At 37.6% G+C, this 23,168-nt stretch overlaps 3 protein-coding genes across 3 annotated transcripts; 1 reads left to right on the top strand and 2 right to left on the bottom strand.

The window, feature by feature from the left end:
- Nucleotides 1–263: 263 nt before the first annotated feature.
- Nucleotides 264–4,471, bottom strand: LOC102229411 (phosphoglycerate mutase 1). The gene is made up of 4 exons (XM_005801562.3): nt 4,167–4,471; nt 2,904–3,178; nt 1,619–1,799; nt 264–1,436 (listed from the first exon to the last, which is right to left on the bottom strand). The coding sequence occupies exons 1-4, from the start codon at nt 4,303–4,305 to the stop codon at nt 1,267–1,269; spliced, it is 765 nt and encodes a 254-aa protein (XP_005801619.1). The 5' UTR covers nt 4,306–4,471; the 3' UTR covers nt 264–1,266.
- A 6,293-nt stretch (nt 4,472–10,764) lies between these two features.
- Nucleotides 10,765–12,257, bottom strand: marveld1 (MARVEL domain containing 1). Its single transcript, XM_023327161.1, has one exon. It carries the CDS (start codon nt 11,815–11,817, stop codon nt 11,320–11,322), a length of 498 nt encoding a protein of 165 aa, XP_023182929.1. The 5' UTR covers nt 11,818–12,257; the 3' UTR covers nt 10,765–11,319.
- Nucleotides 12,258–13,442: 1,185 nt separating this feature from the next.
- Nucleotides 13,443–17,464, top strand: LOC106699701. Its single transcript, XM_014469721.2, has 3 exons — nt 13,443–13,566; nt 15,997–16,370; nt 16,711–17,464. Exons 2-3 carry the CDS (start codon nt 16,048–16,050, stop codon nt 16,967–16,969), a joined length of 582 nt encoding a protein of 193 aa, XP_014325207.1. The 5' UTR covers nt 13,443–13,566; nt 15,997–16,047; the 3' UTR covers nt 16,970–17,464.
- The last annotated feature ends 5,704 nt before the right edge of the window (nt 17,465–23,168 follow it).

Raw genomic sequence — 23,168 nt, 5'->3', positions numbered from 1 at the left:
CTAGTCTTTATGGGAGAGAGGGAAGAAGAAAGCAACTGATTACAGAAAGCCACAAGCACTGTTTGCAGATTGCCACATGGCACATCATATAGAGGACACAGAGGACACATGCTCTGGTCAGATGAGATAAAAGTTAAACTTTTTGGCCAACAAGCAAAAGTCCACATCACCCTAGAATCATCATCCCTGTGGTGATGTTTATATTTAAAATCACCTTCTCCAAGAAGTACTTTCCATAAAGAGGCAGGAAGACAACACACACATACACACACTTTTTGATTTATTAGTTAATGTTTCTTTTAAGCAACACACAATACATTGCATAAATTAAAACAAGCAAGCATTCAACAATACTGTAGGACATGGTGAGAGGCACATTAAACCAATAGCAAACCAAATATGGTGAAACAACACAAAAACTCTGCTCTTAGCACTGTAAAATTGGTGAACTCTTAGCAAAATAAGGGAATTATTCTTTTTTTTTATACAGTGTAATACTTACAAAGAGATTTTAGTCAATGCTCAAAGAGAGACAAAGGTTGCTAGATTACAGACAAAACCACAGACAACATTCATAAACATGGTACACAGCCTAAAGACATGCAGTGAAAGGAAAACAATTACCTGCTCTAAATATCCCATCCCACTCTCAAGAGATTGAAAAATTTGACAGCTGTTTCCTTTGAATAGTTTTCCTGAAGTAAACATTGAAAATTGAGCAAATAAAAGCACATACTGTACTCAAAATGCCACATGCATCACCTTGTCCCACACATTAAACAAGGACAGGGGAAGATTGGTCCTTATCCCTGGTGCAGAAAACAGACTACTTAAAAACACAGAATAAACATAGAAAGAGTATGTAAGTTCTTACTAGTTGCAAACATACTATGCATGTTGAGCATCAGAAACGAAACTAAAATCTTATGAGCTTCTAGCTTATGGCAACATTCGAGTTTCATTCAAGTCATTAAATATATTTTACTACAAGCTTTAACAAGTCCTAATAAATATTATTTTAAGGTTATCATTTTTCCTGTCTCTTGAGAGCTGTGCTTTCAATTTCTCTGAAACATATCCATCCATGTTTGTGATTTGCCCTGCATGAAGCCAGAAGAACAATCTCTAGCATTTTGTTCATACTGTAGAACCTGAAACATATTAGCATTTGGGAAACACACTAATCTGAGGTCAGCTTTCAGGGATTACTTATACCTGCACACTAAATAGACTATTATGTTTATTTATTTATTCATTTCTCTCTTGTTACTTCTTGGCTTTTCCTTGAGCAGCAACAGCCTCCATGGCTTTGCGTACAGTCTCCTCGTCTCCCAAAAACTGCATAGGCTTCACTGGCTTCAGGTTCTTGTCGAGCTCATAGAGGATCGGGATGCCAGTTGGCAGGTTCAGCTCCATGATGGCTTCGTCTGACATTCCTATGGATTGTTACACACAGAAAGCTAATTCTCATTAATGGATAAATTATTCCACTGATTTATAGGAAACTTTTTGCATGCCAATCCTGCTTGTTGAAAACGTGTGTTCAAAGAAAACAAATTGACACCAAGTAATGAAGAATATATTTTTAGAGTGAATTGTAAAGTGCATCGGCACCCACCCTCCAAGTGCTTCACAATTCCCCTCAAACTGTTTCCATGGGCAGCAATGAGCACCCGTTTCCCCTGTTTGATCTGAGGGGCAATCTCCTCATTCCAGAAAGGCAGTGCACGTGCAATGGTGTCCTTCAGGCTCTCGCAGGATGGCAGCTGGTCCTCAGTTAGGTCTGCATAGCGACGATCCTGCAAAGAAAGCCACACCAGAATGTAAGGTTTTACAGAAAAGAAGAAACAAAAGATATTTTGAACTCTTTTACCAACATTTGGACATAAATTGGTTTCCAAATGGTGCGCAAACCGGTGCCTTACATATGTGCTTGCACCAAGCTGTCTGAAGCAGGTTTGTAAATTCGATAAATTTGGGGAAATGTTTAGTTGAATCAGTTGTTTAAATGACAGGTATAGCAGAAAACTAAACCAAACTGACAGAATGGACAGGGAGATCATCAATCACAAAGGCAACCAAGGAGCCGAAGGTATAGGAGGGTCATTTGACAGAACAATGATTAATTGTACACTGTAATACACCCTTTATTGGGAGAGTGGAAAGAATAATTAATAACAGAAACCCAAAAGAAACACTTCTTGCAGATGACCAGAAAATGTATAGAGAACATAAGGGAGACATGCTCAGGTCTAATAAGGCAAAAGTTTAACTTTTTGGCCAGCATGCAAACCTCCACATCACCCCAAAAACACCAGCCCTGCAGTGTGGAAGTAGCAACATGCTGTGGGAATGCTTTTCATCAGCAAGAAAAGGGAAATTGATTATTATGTGCTAGTTTTTGGTGTGTCACATAAAATCCCTAAAAAATAAATTGAAGTTCATAGCTGTGACAAAATCCAAAGAGTTAAATGGGTATCGATACATTTGGAAGGTTCCCTGACCTTTATATCTGCCTAACCATTTCAAAATATGACCATTCCACCTTATCTGAACTTTGAACTTAAATCCAGAAGTACTCTATTGTGCCAGTCACATATTAACTCTCACTAGACATGCTGTTAGGCAATAACATTAGGGTGCTGCAAGCAAACATAAGGGAATTGAATTCCAGCGGTTATCATGTTTCGTTCCATATTATATGTGCAATTCCTTTAACCCAATATTGTCCTTTAAATATTGCAGGTATTTCAGTTATCATTCAGACCTGACTGAAAAAATATACAAGGCATGCCTCCATTTTGTTATAATGTGCAAGCACTAAGCCAGTCAACATGTACAAAATCCGAATGCCAACATAGCTGATTGTCTGTGTATTTACACTGGAGACAATCATATCAAACCTTGCTGATGATAGTGTAGTAGTCATGGTCTGGGCCCATGGGGGGAGGAGGGATGTCAAATGAGCGCCTCCAGATTTTCACTTGGGCCTCTCCGTGCTTAGCCGCTGTTTCAGCTTTGTTGAGCCCAGTTAGACCTCCATAATGGCGCTCATTGAGCCGCCAGGTCCGGTGGACTGGCACCCACATTTGATCAATGCCGTCTAAGACGAGCCATAAGGTCCTGATGGCCCGCTTCAGTACCGAGGTGTAGCAGAGATCAAACTCAAAACCAGCATCTGTGAAATGCAGATAGAGACACAAAGACAATTGTGTTAAACATAAACTTATTTTATTAGCATCACAACATTTCGGACCAATTTGCAGAATATGAAATTTGCATTTTACTCTTAAAACATAATCCAGAATCTCTGTTGTCACAATTTAATGTTAGATTATTTTTTAACAATTGGAAATAGATCATCAGTGAAATTTATTGTATTCCACAAGTAGGTCTAACTTTGACTGGATCTATAAATCTTACCAAATGATTTGGATAGGAGTTGGAATTAATTAGATGCATGTGAATTAAATTCAAACTCAGTTGGATTCTACATTGCATATAATGCACTATTCAGGATTTTCCTAGTTAACAACCATTTATGGTTTTCTCTGCCAATTTTGTTGCTTTTTTAAAATAAAAGTCCTTTGGTGGATGAAGCTATTTTGTAGTGCCTAGTGATGATATTTATTGTGAAAGGGTGTAATAAATAAATAAATAAATAAAACTGCACAACTGAATGCAATGAAAGTTATCTGAAACATGTTTTATGAACAATTAAGGAAAAACGCCAAAAATATTAATATGAATATATTACAGTAAATTAGGGCTACGAATATGATATTTCTTATCACTGAGGAGACATAAAATGATTTTTCTTAAAATTTCTTTTTGATTTACACAACAGGATCCTTGATTTCGTTTATAACATTTCTGTATCTTATTGCTAGAAAAATGACGAAGAATCATTTGCCCGACTAATAGCTGACTATTTAACTGTAACCCATTGTCATCTCTCCTTGACCTGGAAAATAAACATTTTTCAACAACCTGTGTAATGTTATTGCACTCGCACCACGTCAAAAAGCACATTCTTTCAATCTCGTTCAGTGTCGGTTTGCGACCTGATGCATGCAGCTGCAATGATGCAACTCACTGTTGCATGTCTGGAATAAGATCGCGCCGGATTGCCGCAGACAATTATAAAACGCCAGTAGCCCCCACACCTTTAAGAGCCTGTCCTCCTCTCTTCGCCTCCTTCTCCCCGGTTTCGCTCAAATCTGCATCGAACCAGCCGCAGAAACGATTCTCCTGGTTCCAGTTGCTCTCTCCGTGGCGAATCAGCACCAATTTGAAGGCCGCCATGTTCAATATTGCTCTGCAAGCTTCGATTGTTAAAATAAATATAAACTATAAAGTTGATTCAAACAGCTGATGCTGGTGATGGTGATGATGATGATGATGGGCTGAGAGCGTGCAGCTCCAAGAAGCAGGCAGGTCAAATCTTTGCTTTCAAACGTTTTTATTCTGGGGATTGGTTACTATCTCACTTCCTGGCTTTTACATCCAACCAGAATCCGTCAATGTTATTTCTCAACCAATAGTAGTGGAGGGCGTCATCAGATATGACCTTCATGATGTACATTGATTTCATATATCTAATAATTTAATCAAGTTAAAAATAATAATGTTGGCAGTAAAAAATAGCAATACAAACCATATCTAAATTGTGCTGATAAAATATTGAAAAAGTTTGTAAAATAAGAATTATAAGGAAAGGTGTTCACATTTACTTGTTAATGGCACTTTGTAAAAAAACAGTGTAAATTTAAACATTTTAAAATGTCTAATTAACCTGTTAGATCTTATACAATGAAGAAACTAGTCTGTATTTATAGTTTTTTTTTCAATTGGTGTGGTGCATTTCTCACACCACTCACAACTTCACGACAGCTAGCACATTTCTCTAAAAAAATGTCCAAACTGCAAAACATTTTTGATAGACATGCAAAAAGTATGGCAAATGCTCTAAACAGGTTCCTCAGAAGCAGGTATTCATGTCATTAAAAGTGTCAGTGTCATGAAAAATGGAAAGTCCTGATGCAATATTTATGAACAAGGTAGTCAAATGGCTTTTCTCCTAGTATAATCTTGGTGACACTACCTGAAAATGCTTATAGCAGTACTATATGCTATTTGCATATAAATGTGTGGATGTGCCAAAACTTTCTCTTGCTGAACAGAAACAAAACTGAAGTTATTATTTTTGCACCTAAAGAGGAAGAGTCAATGCACAGCTTCAGTTATTACAACTAAAAACCAGCGATCAGGCCCAAAACCTGGGAGTAGTGATGGACTCTGACCTGAACCTCCTGACCCTTGACCTTTAGGTGCAGACAGAGTCCTGGCCTGAGGACATGGTACAGCTGTGTTGTGCAATGTGCTGTTAATGTGTATGTAGTTCCCTCTTTCTTATACAGTTGATGCAACAATGTAGGGTTTTTTTCCCCAATTCTTTCTTTGCTTCTTAGTATGCTACATACTGCTTACTGCTACTGAGAAATAATCTTTGTTTGAAAAAGATCTTTATCCCATCATAATCTTTTAATCTTTATATAAAATAGCAAAGTGCTTGATTTAATATCAGTGCTATTTATTATTTTCGTGTATACACATGCCCTCTCACTCTCTTGTAAAAACTGCTCTGTCCTTTCTCTAGTCCTTACTGCTTTTTGATTATATAATGTAGTTTGCTGTTTTGTGGCTTTACTTTGGTTATGATGAGAGCGACTGACTGGACAGTCAATCTCATCCTTACACTTCTAATTAAAGTGTATGCTTATGAACAATAAGCCTTCCTAATCCTAAATGAGAATGTGTGGCCATTAGTTTGTGACATCATTGAGTCTAAGTTAATTCAGGTGGTGTAGCATGACAATGATCCAAAACACATCAGCAAGTACCCATCTGATTGGCTAAAAAAAAAAGAAAATGAAGGTTTTGGCCTTAATCAAAACTCTGATTCAAATCTGATTAAGATGCTGTGGGATGACCTCATAATTGAAATTCATGATTCATGCTTGAAACCCATCCAGTGTGGCTGAAATAATTCACCTCTTTGAAGAACTGACCAAAATGCCCCAGCATAGATTTAAGAGACTTGTTGCGACTTCAGACAAATGCTTGATGGCAGTTATTGCGACAAAGGTTTTAAAGGTACTTGTTGTTTGTTCTCAGGTAATCTTTGTCTAACATAAAATATGTTTGCAGATCATAAATTAGAAGAAATTTGTAAGAGGGAAAAAAAAAATTCACAGCATCATAAGACAGCTTTTTAGTACTCCATGGTGCCACTTGGTGGATTAATGAATAATTGCAAACAGATGAGAGGAATTAAAATTCAGTTGAAGCTTCTGAAAAGAGTCCATTTGTAGCTTCAAAACGAATGATGCCGTTTTAAATGTTAGATCAATAGAGTCACTTAGAAACCAGATTTTCTAATATAACAAAAAAAAAAAATCGTAAATATTTTCATCATTGTGATTTAGAGATGTTTTTTTTTGTTTGTTTTACCTCTGTGTCTACAACAATTGATTATTGTGAAATACAAATTTAGCCCATGTGGCTTGAGACTGATGGAGAAAGTTTGCCTGGAAACAGTTACCAGCCTTGTTAGCTGTTATCAGAAGAGCCATCATTAACACTGGGAGGCAATTTTTCTATCAACGAACTTTACACAGGAAACAACAGCAAGCAACAATTATAAAGAATCACATAGAAATGTGACAGTTATGGGTACAAATGTGATGCTTTAAGAAAGTACAAGTTTTATTAATGGTAAACAAAGATACAGCAGCTAATATGTACATTTGCATTTCAGAAACTTTACAATGTAACACAGGAAATCTGTCATTTTATGGAGCCATTCCCTTCTCCTTTCAGCTCCTTAAGCTCATTCTTTCTGAAATACGTTCTGCATGAAAAGTTGGCCAAAGACCGGGAGATTAAAGGAAGTGGTGGTATTTTCAAAGCTCTATAAATAGCAATCACTATTTCCCTCTGACTGCCCTCACACAACACATGGACACAAGGCCTATTCAGAGTTATAGCTTTCCCAAGAGCTGCTCTAACAGATGTTTATGGTTTCCTTGCACAAGTGAATAAGGAAACCATAAACTGCAGTATCAGAGACAAACAAAGCTGCCACTCACAACATGTTGCTGATTCAATCCTCTCACAGACAGGAATTGAAGTGCATCTCAAAAATATCTCAAATTCCTGTTTTAAGATATTGTCACAAATTCTCCTAGTTTTGCTCCTTTTTCTTCTTCTCCTCAATCACTTGTTCGTTTTTCCTTCATGTGGTTTTCCGACCCCTCCTTGCGTCTCCTTGGCAGTGGAATGTGCATCTCAGCAGTAGCTGTTGAAAGTGTGGTTATAAAGGGCACTGCTATGTGAGCGTCTTTGTTTTCGTCTTTCATGTGAGAACTTGTAGACACTTGGGCCAGACAGGAAGAAAGCACAGAAAAAAATAGAACATGCTGACAAAGTGGACACTTCCAGCAGTAGTTACTCACCTCAAGCTTGGGTGTAGATGTATTGCGGAAGCTTCCATGGACCTGCAGAGTTGCTGAAAGGATTTTTATGCACCCCAGTGAACATCAAAATATTAATTTGCTGAATATGCTGAAAAACGTTAAATGTCTTACTACTTTTCAACAGATTCCGAAGAGCTCTGCCCTAATCTCCATCTCTCTCCAAGGATTCACCATCAGATTCGGGTCAGGACTGTGGCTGCACCACAAACAGCTATGCACGCACCCACACCTATGGAGAATTTAGAGAGACCAATCAACCCCACAGTCATGTTTTTGGACTGTGGAGAAAACCGCAATACCTGGAGAGAACCCATGCATGCAAACTCCATGCAGAAAGAAAGGGATGTGAACCCAGGAGCTTCTTGCTGAAAGGCAACAGTACTCCACTCCAAAATGTTAACATTATTTCCAATCAAAAGCAACATGTTAGTAAAATCAAAGGATTACTTCAAACTTAAATATACCTTTGAACTTAAATATTTTTGGGCTGAATTGCTGATCTGGAGTTTTAGAGACTAAATGCTGTTTCATTGTTCACTGGGCCATATATTTTTTCACTCTATAGTAAATTTTCACTTTGTATTCTTTTTAAGAATGTGTTTAAGGCCATGTTTTCTCAAGATCAAAAGATCATAATCATTTAATGTCTTCAACCTCTTCTCACTTATTATATTTCTCTGAACCACCAATATGACTTGTTTATATCATTGACATACTGACAATAATGTATTTTCAATTTGAGGTTTTGCTGCATTTTTCTTAATTAGGAAAACTATTTGTTCATCTTGTCTTTCACAGTCTGGTGACATACCACATAGATTCACTTGGGATAGCCTTACGTCTCAGTCTTTGCACTTCTGACTCAACTTCCCCAACTTTCAAAATAAAAAGGGATACTTATTTCATCACTAATCCGTTTTCTATTTTACAGCACTGCACCACATTTCCTGTGCTTTGACATTGCTGTTTCTACATTTTATTCTATGGAAAGAGTTGTCAGTATCAAAATCTGCATGCATTTCTTGAACAACTATTTCTAAGTAAGAATTCATTGTACTCTTTTTACATTGATTAATTACTGCCACCTGTTCTAATCACACTTTACAATGGGCCATGTTTTCTGGGAACAAACTCGTAGTAAATCGTGATTCCAATTTTAAAGAATACAAAGCTTGTAGATGTTATTCAATCCAAAAGATGAACAATATTTCATTTAAAGTAAAAGTCAGTCTTTGACTGACATGCCTATTAGATTTTTCACCATTGCAGCTTTATTCAACAGGATGCTCTACTTCCAGGAAGGGGTTAGAGAAAGGGTCTGGAGGGGGTATAATAACACTTGCAGATGGGTGGGAGAGTCCATACAGGAAATGTCTCATTGGATGACCAGCCAAAAGAAATCATACAGCTCTATGATTGTGCCTGTCTCTACATACCCTAATAGTAATGTGCTTTTTAATGCTTTTTAAACTGTCTGTGCAGATGGAACAGACAGTTTACGACAAACACTACGACAAAAACCATAATTTTTGTCGTGTTCAAACCCTTTTGAAAGTAATTTGCGTTATTATTACATAGGATGTACATGTTTAGGATTGAACTTCTTTTTCTCAACCATTGAAAGCTGGATGGTATAGTAACAGAAAACATTTTATTGCCAGAACCTTAATGGCAAATCTAGAGAATCTTCCTTTGGCCGTAATTGTCAGCATGTTTTTGAGCTAAACAAAATGTAAATGATTTACTTTGTTTACTGTCAATTACTTATAACCTCATGCTTGCTACTTTGTTTAGGCTGCACACAGGACTAATGAACTGCCTCCATTTAGCTGTGTGCACCAGTTGTGTTTCCGCAGGCAGGGACACGTGGACAGGACAACATTTCTGCAGAGGTCTCCACAGGGAGAAGAATGGGTGGGAGTGAGTGTGTGTGTGTGTGTGTGAGGGGAGGCTCATTTTTGTCTTCAGAAGTACATACATTTCTGTCCTTGTGCTGCAGCTGGTTAACATTAACCCTCAGCACCACTCTTGCAGCTCAGGTTGTACGCTATCTTCATTTGCACAGTTGATTTTACCTGCACAGCCCTCATCTCTTATTGTGAATTAGGACTTAAGACAACATGTTTTCATTTTGATGCCCTCCCATACCCCATCTTCCCATCCCACGGAAAAGATACTCATTAAGTCCAGTTGCCAGTGTGCATCTTGTTTGTTTAACTCTATATTCTGCATCCTGATTGCAAAAATAAATAAATAAAAGAAACACAGATATTACTATGAAGTTTTTCTCTTGTTCTAAAAGCATGGAAGTTTCTATATTTGCAGTGTTTTTGTTGGAAATAAGTGTTTTCAAAGCAACATAATTGGGAGCATGTTTTGAAACTGTATGCAGACTAGAGCGAATGAGGCACTGAATCATCTATACTTGGCTTTACTTTCGTTGGCTGAATTTTCACCCCACCTCCAGAACCCAGACAAAGTGTTCCAGTAAGAGCCTCCTTCCAGATAAATTTAAAGGCATAACACATATTCTTGCTCGTGCACTATGTGCACACATTAGTCAGATGTCTGTGTGAGAGGCTCTTGTTTTCTTGTTTTTATCACAGAGATAGTTAATACACAGATAGAGACGTTGTTTAACAGCTGGGTGAATTTGCACCTTTTCAAATTCATATATACAGTACAGACCAAAAGTTTGGACACACCTTTTTATTCAATGAGTTTCCTTTATTTTCATAACTATTGACATTGTAGATTCACACTGAAGGCATCAAAACTATGAATAACACATGTGGAAATATGCACTAAACAAAAAAGTGTAAAACAACTGAAAATAGCCCTTATATTCTAGTTTCTTCAAAGTAACAACCTTTTGCTGTGATTACTGCTTTGCACACACTCTGCATTTTCTTGATGAGCTTCAAGAGGTAGTCACTTGAAATGGTTTTCACTTCATAGGTGTGCCCTGTCAGGTTAATAAGTGGGATTTCTTGCCTTATAAATAGTCATGAAAGTAAAGAAAACCCATTGAATTAGAAGGGTGTGTCCAAACATTTGGTCTGTACTGTATATATATATACAACAACTAGTGGGATTTGTTTACAAAGATTTGTACCTTTGTTTACCATTATCTTTCTGCGTGGGATTTCTGTTGTGATTTTAACAAAGAATTAGCACTATGCATGGTTGCTTTTAATAAAATTTAGTAAAGTAAAGAAACATCTCATTGATTCTCAACCAGGGCATCTTTATTCATATTCTCTGAAATTATATTAGGAGCATATTTGTTCAGCATACAGCACCATTCACATCCAGGAGGTTGCAACTGTTACCATCTTGAAGGCTGAAACTGGATGTTTGCAATATAGACAAAAGAAAAAGCGTCGTGAGTCGATACAAAAAAAAGGTGTAAGAAGATAAAAAAATAATTGTTATAATAAATCTGCAGCATTCCGATGATTTAGGACTGAGTTAAAATGAATATTAAGGTTATTTTCCATTAGTCTACATATAAAAATGCTTCTCAAGAAAAGTTCTGCATTATTGTTTACACTATTGTCTGTGATAGAAAAGGCAGTAATACTGAGACTTGTACTCCAACCAATCAAACCCTCTCAGGGGGTTCTTGACCTTTGTACCTGGAGCTGCTTTTCATGCAATAACAGCCACGATGGGAGACAGTAGAGGCAGTTCTTGAGTAAAATTACAGTGAAGGGAACTATTCCTCATCTTGCAGTGGATACTCCTCTTCCATCCCTCATCTCAACCTGATCCAGTGTCGTTAGATGACAGTCTGTTCTCCTCGGCTCTTCCTGCACCCTCCATAGATGATCGATAGGAGGTAGCTCAGGCAGCACAGACAGGCAAACACGGCCGCCGTCAGGTAGACCTTATACAGGCAAAAGTGCTGGTACTGGTCCAGGTTGCAGTAGGAGTAGCTCTCCGTCTTGTAGAACATGACTCCGATGGCCGGCAGGTAAAGCGCGGCGGCGGCCACGTCGTGCGTCAGGTTGGTGCAGAGCCAGCGCTCTCCTCCCAGCAGAGGAACCAGGTTCTGCTTGTCCAGGAGGGTGATGAAGAACAGGGCGAGGGTGAGGAGCCAGAACAGGACAGCGACGAACAGGACGAAGTGGATGGGACCATCGTACTTGTTGGCAGCGACTGTGATCCACAGCCCAGCTCCGAACACAATCTGCAGGATCCGGGTGATTCCCAAGAAGCTCCGGAGGAACTTGGAAATGTTGCTCCTCACCTGAGGCTGGGGAAGTTGGGGTGCCATCTCTGTCTCTCTCTCTCTCTCACTTTTCTCTCTCTCTCTCTGTTCTCAGTTCTCTTCTCCGCTCAGACTCGAGTTTTTTTCTTCTTCCTCTCCCGAATAGGGCGGGTGCTTTTTGCCAGCTGCAAACAGCTGGAGAAAAGATGGTAAAACCCCCCCCCAAAAAACAAAAAACAAAACAAAACAGTGTAAGTAAAGTAATCTTCACAGGAGGATCGGAGGTCCAATAAAAGAAACCAAAGTTTGGGAATAAAGAGGGGCTCTCTGTTCTTTCCACAGCCCGGGGTTTTGAAATGACAAACCTTCTTGCAGGCTATGTTTCGTCTTTTCCGTTTCCTCTGTTGAATCCACAGTCTGTGGAGGGGGCGTCTTGTAATTCCAACTTTACTCCTCCTCAGACTCGTAGACGCAGAACAGAGAGGCCATGGACGTCTTTGTCCAGATCCATCAGCCATGCTGGGAGTGGCAACTTTGCCTTAGAAATCAGGATAACGGTGCTCGGAAACAGGGATTTCCAAGTTTAGGAAACACAAAACCTTACGTTTAACCAATTTCTATTGGCAATTTCTATAGATGACAATATCATGATAAATAATATTGCCATTATTTATCATAATAATAAATAACTATTAAATGCCTATGATTGCTCTTACTACTACAATTAAAAAGTGAATGGAGTAAAAAGTAATTTGAAAAGATTTAAAACATATACGATAGATTCAATACACATAAAGTGAGCTATTCAAGTGTTTGTTCAAGCCCTAGGTTAAAATGTAACTTTTTAAAAATAATTTTCTTTAAAATTGTAACTTTCTGAGACACATAATTTAGGATTTCATCGTCTCTAACCCATAATAATAAAAACTACAAACATATATTTCATTTTATAATAAAGCTATATCATATCAGTTTCACCTTCTTTGACAGAAAATGTCGAACTTTTACACATATTCTAACTTTTTTGTTGCTTTTGATGTGATAGGGGTTGACCGAACTTGGTAGAAATATGCTCTATGGAAAAGGAAAGGTTATTATTTTTCTTTTCTTTTCTTTATTCCTTTAATTTCTAAAACGAAACAAGGACATTATTCTCATAATGTTTCACGGTGTGTGTGTCTCAACGAAACCGCCCCTCACAACATGGCAACGACATCGACGTACACACGGACTCTCGGTGTTTTCATCCATGCACGTAATAGTTGTTTTCTCCCAGTTAATGCACATGTGCCGTTTTAGATAAATCTATAAGCCTATGCGGAGCTTTATCGACTAACCAGTCTGCATCGTTATTTAAGTGACTGGTCACCATTGGGACTTTTTTTAATAATGCCAGCTCTGTTGATAGAGCTCCACTGCTCATGAGCTCTGCATGCGTCATCCCAGCGCAGGATCCTCACATGTTACTTCCTTTCTCACATTAATGACAGCCGCTCCTCGCTCCAGCCAGGCTCATTGACGTCAATGAGCTTACGACCTGAAAGCCCGACGTGGACAGTGGGCGGAGCCGAGCGCCATCCACACCCCTCCAGACTCGTTATTGGTTGAAATAGCAAGTTTGACCAGACTCCAGAGGCCGGCGCATGCGCGTCGCTCCATTCCTATTACGTCATTGATTTATAAATGACACTCAACTGAAAGGAGCCAAATCGAAGCACCACAAACAGAGCTGCACCAGTGTGTCGTCGCCTACTGCGGTTTCTGCTCTATTTAACAAACAGTGGAGGACCACGGAAAGATGGACTAAATCTTCAGGTAAGCGCCCATTGTTATTATTATTATTATTGCTATTATTATTATCATCATTATTATTTTTCACATAATCAAACTTTTCATCCTTTCCTTCTGAAAGTAGTTGAATAAAAGTTTATCCCAGCAATCTTCATGCAACTATTATACACTTCGTCAAGTTTAAATGCACTGAATATTTCAGCAACAAGGCAGTTCAAAGTGCCTTAAGACAATTTTTTTTTTTTGCAGGTCCGGGTTCTTTTATAAAATAACAAACGTGGAGTGTTAAATGTTGCATGAGCTGATTGCAATCATTGACTCAGTTGTGAAACCCGTTGAACTAGTTAATGTATAATAGAGACAGTATGCTGTGCTCTGGCTTCATGGGCACAGAGACTGTGCAGCTTGCAGCTCAACTAAAAGAGGATGTGAAACTCACTTTGATTAACAAACTAGTGAATAACGAGGAGCTGCTTTAAACATGCAAATCTTTAAAATGATCTGCTTGAAATAGATTACTTTTTATTACTTTTAATAATAATAATAAATGTGAAATAACTGTGAAAGGGTTGAATGTAGTAAAGGAACACGCAGTGCCATAAAAAATATGTAAATTCCTTGAATTTCTTTATTTTATTTGTTCAGGGTGATGTGGAGTGCAGTATGAGTTATCCATCACACACATCCTTTTGGATATTGGTTTCATTCGAACACAATAGGGTTCTTCCACTAATTTGCTATGCCCGATAGTGGTGGAAAATGCAAGCAGTGTTTTTTTTTCTCTCTTCCATAAAGACCAGGTTTGTGGAGCGCACTGCTAATAGATTTTCCCACCTGATAGATAGAAGCGTTCCTGCTTCTCTTATTAAAGTTCTCCTCATATGGCCTCTTAATGTAGACAAAAGTCCAAAGAGCAATTTTTACCATGCACAAGCTAAATTATCTTTTTTCTTAAGCAGCAAATCATCTTTACAAAAAAAGGCATATTACTCAGAAAATACCCCCACATGAAAGCTCCATTTAGAAAGGCTGCAGGCTACTATACCAACATCAGTTGAGTTTGTTTGACCCCATTTTAGGAAAGTTGCGCTGTTTTAAAATATAGAGTACATAAAATGTTAAATCAAATACCATAGCAGGAATATAGACCTATTATTTTTATAGTGAGACACAATATTGAATGTTTAAATAGAAGAACTGGTTAAACTAAGAGCCTAATGACCTGCCTGGAGCCTCAGCATGCAGACCCCTGGTGTAGATGGTTGTCCATGTCTTGGCAGGTTTGCAGCTGTGTCACATATTTTTTTATTTTTAGATGATGGACTGAACATAGCTTTATGAAATGGACATTGATTTACCTAGCCCTGCTTCATTCTTCTTTACAACCTTCTCCCTGTCTGTTGTGTTTCTTAGGTTCTTATGATGCTTTTGCTTCTCTAATGTTCTCCACCAAACCTCTGACCAATACACAGAACAGCTGTATTTATTTTGAGAATAAATTACACACAGGAGGATGTGTGTGTGCACAACCCTGTCCTCCACTGTTTTGTGCCGTATCACATAAATAACATACAAAATATGTACATACAGCATACAAAGAAAGTATATTGAAGTTTGTGTTTTTTATATTGCAAAAATCTGAAAAAAATAATGGGGAATTGCTGTTTTTTGCAACACACAGCATGTTTTTTTTTTATTTATGTTTGTGACTATGAACTCAAAACTAAAAACTTTGGGAAAATAAGTTGCTACTTTATTTTACATGGAAGGTAAAAATATGTTTCCTGATGAAGCCATGTTTTTATGACATAGTCATATTCCAGTGTATTTGGAAAAAAGAAACAGTCAGCGGTAATTAACTAGTAATGAGAGTACACTTTGTGACTTAACTGCCATTTACCAAATTAGTGATAAATTGACATTTCAGGAACCGCTCTGACTTTACATTGTAGGTTTGTATTCTGTCGTCTTATCTGTTGTGCAAAGAGAAATTTTGTGCCCCATTTCTTTAACATATATTCATTTGAACAGCTGAGCAGGAAGCACGTTGAGCAGAAAACAATCACTCAGTTGTGACTTTTGCCATTCAGTAAGCACCGAGTTGTGATTGTCCCACTTTCTAACGGATGTGCGTAAAGGCAGACAAAGTTGCCATCTGAAGTGTAATGGGCTTTAAAGTGCTGATCGTCACTTGCCTTCAAGCAGGATTTAAGAGTTGGAGCTGACTGGAGGATTCTCAGTCACATGACAGCTGCTGTCTTGTGGTTTTACTTATTCCCATGGAGTGAGGATGTGGTTTTGTTCCCATTTCCTGGCTCAGCAGGACTCACTTCTTTGTCATTAGTAAAGCACCAGAAACAGATGAATTTGATGAAGTCACTTGTTGTATACCCTTTCAACCTTTTCCTTTTTGGTCAACACATTAATCTGAAACAATTCCTCCTCTCCCCACAGAATAAAGCCTGTGTAAATCGTGTGTCTACCACCTCTACCACCTCTCTCTGGATGGATACCAGATCTGCCTCCGCTTCTCCCTCTGTGGTGGCTAGTCCTTCCTCCTTGTGGCGTCTGGCCGAGCGGAGGAACAGGAAGTCTGGCTCAGGAAACATTTTCAGCACCGTGAACCTGTGGCAGCTCCAGAGGTTGTTTAGGGCAGCTGGAGATGAGGATGCCGAGCAGAGGGCCCAGCTCGTCTGGGGACACAGAGACGAGGCTGAACTCGCTAAGGCCTTAGTAGCGCTTCGGAGTCGAGGTCACCGCAGAGCGCTGAGGACCAATGGAAGAGATGCGATGGGCTCGCACTGGCTGCGAGCCTTCAATAACCTCAGGTACAACCACCCACATATCAGGGAGGTACTGATTTAAGTCACATACCCAAACAAATACCACATGGCTTTCCTCTTCCTAAAACACACAATCAGCAACAAGATGGAAATAAACATTGATTATTAATAGTCACCCAGGGTTGCATATGAGAAAGATACAGATAAGTACGAGAAAGACAAAGTGAATTTCCCCACAGAGGAACAATAAAGGTTATTTGTATTTTTATTCTGTTCTAACATTGGCCGACTCTCATGTTAATACCAATATATCATGCATTGCTATATACTAAGCTTTCACCTGTAATGACCATTTTCGTCTCTAACAATGATCTCTGTTGCTTAGGATTGGAGAGACCGCTCCGAGGAGACAGGGAAAAGATGCTGGCGAGGACAGGGATTTTAGAGCCGAGACAAAGAGAAGTCTAGAGTTCTACAGACACTCCTCATTTGAAGCGACTTCAGGAGAGATTGGTGCAGAATCAGTGCTAACTGAGATACAAAACCCCAATGGAAACTTTGACAGAGCGACTACAACCAGCTCAGGGCTGAGGAGAACAGGAGAAAGTAATCCAGAGAGATACCTGCACCGAATACTTCACTGAGAAACAAAGAACAGGAAAAAGTCAAGGACAGAACAAGGATGTGTATGTTTGGCCTTTCTTTTGCTGCCCTCTCTTACTGTACTATCACCTGTTGGAAATGCAGTTGCACTAGATTAAACCACAGACTGATTCAAAACATCTCACAGCTTTAGATAATGGTTGTTGCCCAGTAACTAGCTTATGTTTGTTCTTAAATTCATGTTACTAGTAACACTAAGATGCTTAAGGAGAATAATAATAAGATGATTGGGAAAAAAAAATAAGATTTAGTTTTATTAAAATGTATTTATTTAGAAAAAATATATCACCAAAGCTATTACTTACTGAAAGCTCAGGTTGCTAATAGACCAAGAAAACTATGTTGAAGTGCTTGTTGTAAAAACAGACCTCATCTGGAGATTGGAATACATGTCCGGGATTTATTTCATTTTTTTTTTTCCATAAACTTGAAATGCTCCATTTTGAACTCTGGGAATAAAATCTGTTTGATTTTCATTGTCTACCATTGTCTATTTATCACAACACAATGTAACAGAAGGCCTAATTATACCACATTACCATATTATTTTTGTCTTTCCTACTTTTAGTGTGGTACAAGAATATTTGTAGTTTTCAGAAAGCACTACTATAAACACTACAAAGAGATCCCGTTTTTAATAATTTGTTGGTATTGTCTCTTATGTTGATGCACTGTTTTCATAAACCTTTTTCTTTTTATTTTGAGACAAATAATTTCAGAATAAAGCAAAACACTCCTACATTTTAACCTCACACCTGCTTTCAGCTATTCTGGGTTCTTTTCTGAGTATTTGAACCTCATAGTTCACATTGTTCCTAACTGCAAGGGAATTTAAAACTGAGCCAGACCTTATGAAATGTTTAAACAAATTTTAAAATTGGAGTCAAAAGATAACATGTTTTACAAAGCTACATTATTGTCTGGCTGTCTTACTTATTATAGTGCCCTCTGTTAAATTAAAGGGACATTTATCAACATATTTTTGTCAGAGAGTACAATAGCTACGACTAACAAATTGTTTCATATAAAATACAAAATGGCACTTCATTTGGGCTGATCACATTTGCAGCTAATTTCTACAGGCATGGAGGTCAAAGTAAAAAGCAAACAACAAAAAAAAAAGCAATAGAAACATTTTTTAAGAGCAGTCCTTATACAGGACTTGATATCAATAATTCTGGAAATTGTGAATCTTTACATCAACTCCATGCTCACGTAAAGAAAAAAAAAAGGAAATCACTTGACAGACTTTACTGTTGGGAGGTAACCATTGAGGTAAAAACTTAATTTGCCCAAAAAATATACATATATTTTTTAGATTGATAAATCATACAGTACTTTAGTTTGTACTTTTGATATCTATTTATAACTCAGAATAGTCATTTTTTCCAACAATAAGCAAAATTGTCAAATCAACTTTCAAGGGTTCTATGTTAAATATCACAGTAAAGGTTATAATGTGGGGGGATTTATTCTAAAAACTAACCTCTGAGAATGAAAGTTCTGTTATGCTGAATAGGGTGTGTTATAATCAACAGCTGGCCTAATGAGAACATGTGTTGTGGTTGATAAAGTAAAGACATCTTAACTTAAAAAAACTGTGCATTATAACAAAAAGTCTGTCTTATAAATAACGACATTTATTCATTTACTTATTGTATTTTATCTATATATAAATATGCAGAACAGGTATATAAGAAAACACTCCATCAGAGAAGTGTTTTCTTCTAGAGGGCAGCGTTTCTGTTGAAACATATGCTGCCCTCTAGCGCTCATGTTTATTTGTGTTATTCACATAGCTATGTCAACTTCTAGACATTAGATGGCGCAAATTGTTTAGTTTTGGAGAAAAAAAAACCTTGACAAGAGTTGGAATTGGACATAACTCAAATTGATGATTTTTCTCAAACTCTTTTACCAATAAAACTTTACTTGCTACTATAGACCTTTTAGAAAATGTATAAGATTTTAGAAATCTGTAATAAATGGGCTGTTTTATGGTTTACTTTAATGTATACAATATATTTTCTGAACAAACAGCTTCAATCTATTAATTCAATATGTGTTTTAGTTTTATTATAGTTGTTTTCCCCTTTAGATTTTAAAGCTAGCATGAAAGATGAGTTTTGGCCACGTGGAGCAGAAAGAGGCTAATATTGAATCAGGGATACTGTCCTCTTTGTCTGCCCTGGATTGACTTGGCTGTGCCTGCTTAGCTGGAGCCCTGACAGGCCTGAGGCCACTATGGGGTGGCTTTATGAGGTGCTGAGAGCTCATCTGATTCCCCCAAACCCACAGAAAGCAGCTGAGTGGCTCGGAGAAAATCCCCTATGAGCTGAACTTCTCACCTTGTTGTATTTAAATAAGCATGGTTCACAGAAAAATGTACTTTCTCTGTGGGCTATTTAAGCCATTCACATGTGAACTGATGATCCAGCAATAATATATATCTACAGCTATGCAATCTCCCTTTTTCATATTCACAGTGTATGTACATTTTCCTTTCTACAGAATGAGCATTTTTTATTTAAACTTTATTATTCTCAGTATAGATGTAGAACTTGTCGTGCAGCAGTTTTTAAGCTGTTGCCCTGCTACTTATCTACAAATAAATACCTAATCATCCTGTTTATATTGAAAAGACTAAAACTGGTTTAATGAGCCAATAAAACACGTGTCTAAGATTAGCAAAAGCCTAAAACAGAATCATTTTCTCTAGCTGACTCACTGATGCTCAGGATATTTAGGTCCATAAATATGATTCTGATCCTATAACTGAAAAATGACTATTAATAGATGTTTATAATATTCAACAATGTATTCTGTAAATGCATGAGTAATTAAAATGCCTTAGTAAGTGTTCACCTCTCTTGTACTTTCCCAAATTTTGCTGTGTTACAACCACATACATCAGTGTTTCATCGTGTGCCTAATCAGAACTTTATGTAATAAACTAACAACACATATATATTTTTAAAGGTTTTCCCCAGATATAGAGGCCTTTTTCAACAGTTGTCGAACAAGAAAGTGGGTCATGAGAGAGGGGGCAAAGGTCATAGGCCCAAGACTCAAACCTGTGATGGCCACATTGAGGACTAAAGTTTGTGTATGTGGGTCACATTCTTTACTCCTGCGTCACTGCGATGCCCACAATGTCATTTTTGACTGGGAGGAAAGTAATTTAAAAAACTTGTATTTTGCATTTGCATGTATAGTCTCCTGCACTCTGACAAATGCATAAAATCCCTCACAAACAATGCCTTCAGCGACATTAAAATAATTTATCTCATGGGTAAGAATGTTCCAGTCAAAGTTCAGACAAAAATTCAATTGCAAGTCTGTTACAAAATGTGGCAATTGCTTTTTTTCACATACAGTATGCTCTCTATTGTATCTGACTGAGGATGAGTCATTTTGGAAAAAATTATGGTCAAAAGTTTCAGGTTACGAATGCGCAAAACTGGTAGAGACATACCCACAAAAATCTCCACATGTAAAAGAAAAATTTTGCACATAGAGAATAAATACAAAAGTACAACACACTTTTTAGATTTTTGTTTGAAAAAAACAAAACAAAAAACAAGCAAACAATTAAACCAGATTGGTCACATAGCTCATGTATATATATATATATATATATATATATATATATATATATATATATATATATATATATATATATATATATATATATATATATATATATATATATATATATATATATATATATACAGTATATAGTATATTACAGTGTGAGTGGTTAGTTTACGTTTAGTGCCTTGGTTTTGATCTCTTTGCTCCAGAGCCACGCTGTTCAGCATGCCATGGAGTGATGAGTGAATCTCTACCCTCTGGAGCAAGGGTGGAGAGGTTATCTGACCTTGGAGCCCAACGAGGGTGCTGGCCTGGTGCAGGAGCTAAAGAGATCCAAGCAGTCATTGGCATCAGCAGGCAGGCAGAAAGAAGAGCTTGAAAAGCAGAGTGCAGCAGAATGCCTGGCAGTTTAAGTAGATAGCTCAAATTGTCAGAGTGTGCATGATATATTCCACAGAGTGTAAGAAAGAGCACATGTGAAGCTGCAGCCAGCTCGAGTTGGCTGTCTGAACTGGCTTGCAGGTCTCGCCTCATTTATCGTTTTCTGCTTATTTTGCAATTATTCACTACTTTGTTTTTACGTGTCCCATAACATTCAGGTAAAATATCATAGATTTTATGATTGTAATATACCAAAATATGGTCACTTTTAACTAGTAAGAATAGTTTTGCATGTCTCCTGTCCTATGACCTTTGACCATGACATAGATTAACAATTTTTTCAGGTTCAATGTTGCTTAAATCTTCTTTAATCCTATTCCTATAAGGAATCTTTCTTAGAATTCAGACAGATCGTAGCATCAAGCTTTCATTTCGTTGTGCTACACTGTTGCCTTCGGGCACATTTACATCTTAACAGTTTTCTAAGTTATGTGCATATGAATGAACATCAAAATTCCGAGTGGAGATGAGGTTTTAATAAAAACTGACAGAGGAAAAGGCTTCTCTATGCAATGTTTTTGGTTGTAAGCCTTTTGTTATGGAAGTCTCCACACACAAAGAAAATTAAATTGGTGCCTAAAAATAAAGTAGCATATTGGTTCTTGGCAGAAAAGCATTTATCGTCCAGCTGTCCACTGATTAGCCCAGCAGTACTTAAAACCCAAGTGTCTTTAGTTTTCTTTCTCAGCTTTTTTTCAGAAGTAAATTAACCAAAATATGACAAACACTGCCTGTCTAATTTCTTGCAGCCTACCCTAAAAACTGCAGCAGACTATTAACTTTGCATCTACTTCGCATTTTGATTAAATCCTGCTTTGTGGCGTTCATAAATTGGATTTTGCCCTCCGCTTGTCATACAAATCAGCCCAGTAAATGTCATTTTGGTTGACAACTTTTCATGAGGTTGTTCCGACAGAGACGTAAACTCTGATGTCAAATATAAAAGGCTCACTTTTGAAGTCTCACCTTCCAGACATTTTTTGTGTGCAGGTGAGGCGAGGCAAAGCAAAACAGACAAACGACGAAGAACAAAGATGAGTGACAGATGCACAGGGAGCACTGGCAGCAGATCTGATTTTCTAAGGAAGAAAATAGAAGTGTTCCTGTATGTGACTAACAAAAAAAAAAGTTGTATGGAGGGATTTTAGATAGGGAAGGATCTGAGGATTCAATGTGTCCCTGCTGCACCATAATTAGAGCAGGGAAAGGTAATTATGTGAGAATACATACAGAATAGGCTCCCTGTGCTCTGATAATGATTTCTAACATGCAAATACAAAGCCATGGAGCTGCACTCTGCATCTTCATTCACGGTAAAATCACACAACACTGCAGCACAGCCATCATTGTTTGTCCTCAATTTGTGTGTCAGTGTGTGGCTTTGCTCTTATTTTGGGCTCTGATTCTCCAAACACAGGCGTGGCACTCTATCCGCGCTCGTCTTTGAGGTTCACGCAGACGTCAAGCATGATTCAACAGAAGAGTCATGCAGAACAAAAGGCAGCATCTTCTTTCTTAGCATATTTTTTTTCCACTTTTCAAATAAAAGTCACTTGGTAGACGCAAAAGAAAGATCGCATATTTAAAACTATAAAGAGAAAACTAGAGGTGTACGGTAAGATACGTTTTTAAAAGAAAAATGTAACTTGTAACTTCTCACCGAAATATATAAAAAAAAACACACTCAACTCGTTTTCATGTAAGACCATTCTGTTTGCCGTCATGCTTTGCTGCCATCGTGCCCCCGAAGGCCCAGGCTGTTGAGAAAGATAACTTCAAATCAAATCAAATCAAATCGTTTGGGCCACACTGACAGTTTGAACCATTACGATCAGCAGAGGCAGGGGAAGATCGCCCAAGCGGCATCGTCACCTTTATTAAAAGGTTGGAGAAATGTGTGAATCTTTTATTCTGTTTGTTTTTTTCTGCACCCAAATTAGAAACATTACTTTTTGGCTGCAGTGGTTGGATCATACATCCAGATCATGCAATTTTATATAGTCCTTTGAAAAAAAAAAATTGCCCTTTAAGTTGATTTTTTTTCTCTGTTTAACATTGTGTCACATTATTATTTTTTTATGGCACCCAACTAATTTTAATATCAAAGTACAAAGAGGATGTCAGAAATAACCATTTAATTTCTTG

Source organism: Xiphophorus maculatus, chromosome 22, assembly GCF_002775205.1.
Source record: "Xiphophorus maculatus strain JP 163 A chromosome 22, X_maculatus-5.0-male, whole genome shotgun sequence".
In the NCBI taxonomy this organism is placed as follows: Eukaryota; Metazoa; Chordata; class Actinopteri; order Cyprinodontiformes; family Poeciliidae; genus Xiphophorus; species Xiphophorus maculatus.
The sequence above is the reverse complement of the archived record's forward strand: the minus strand, read 5'-3'. Positions and strand labels throughout refer to the sequence as shown.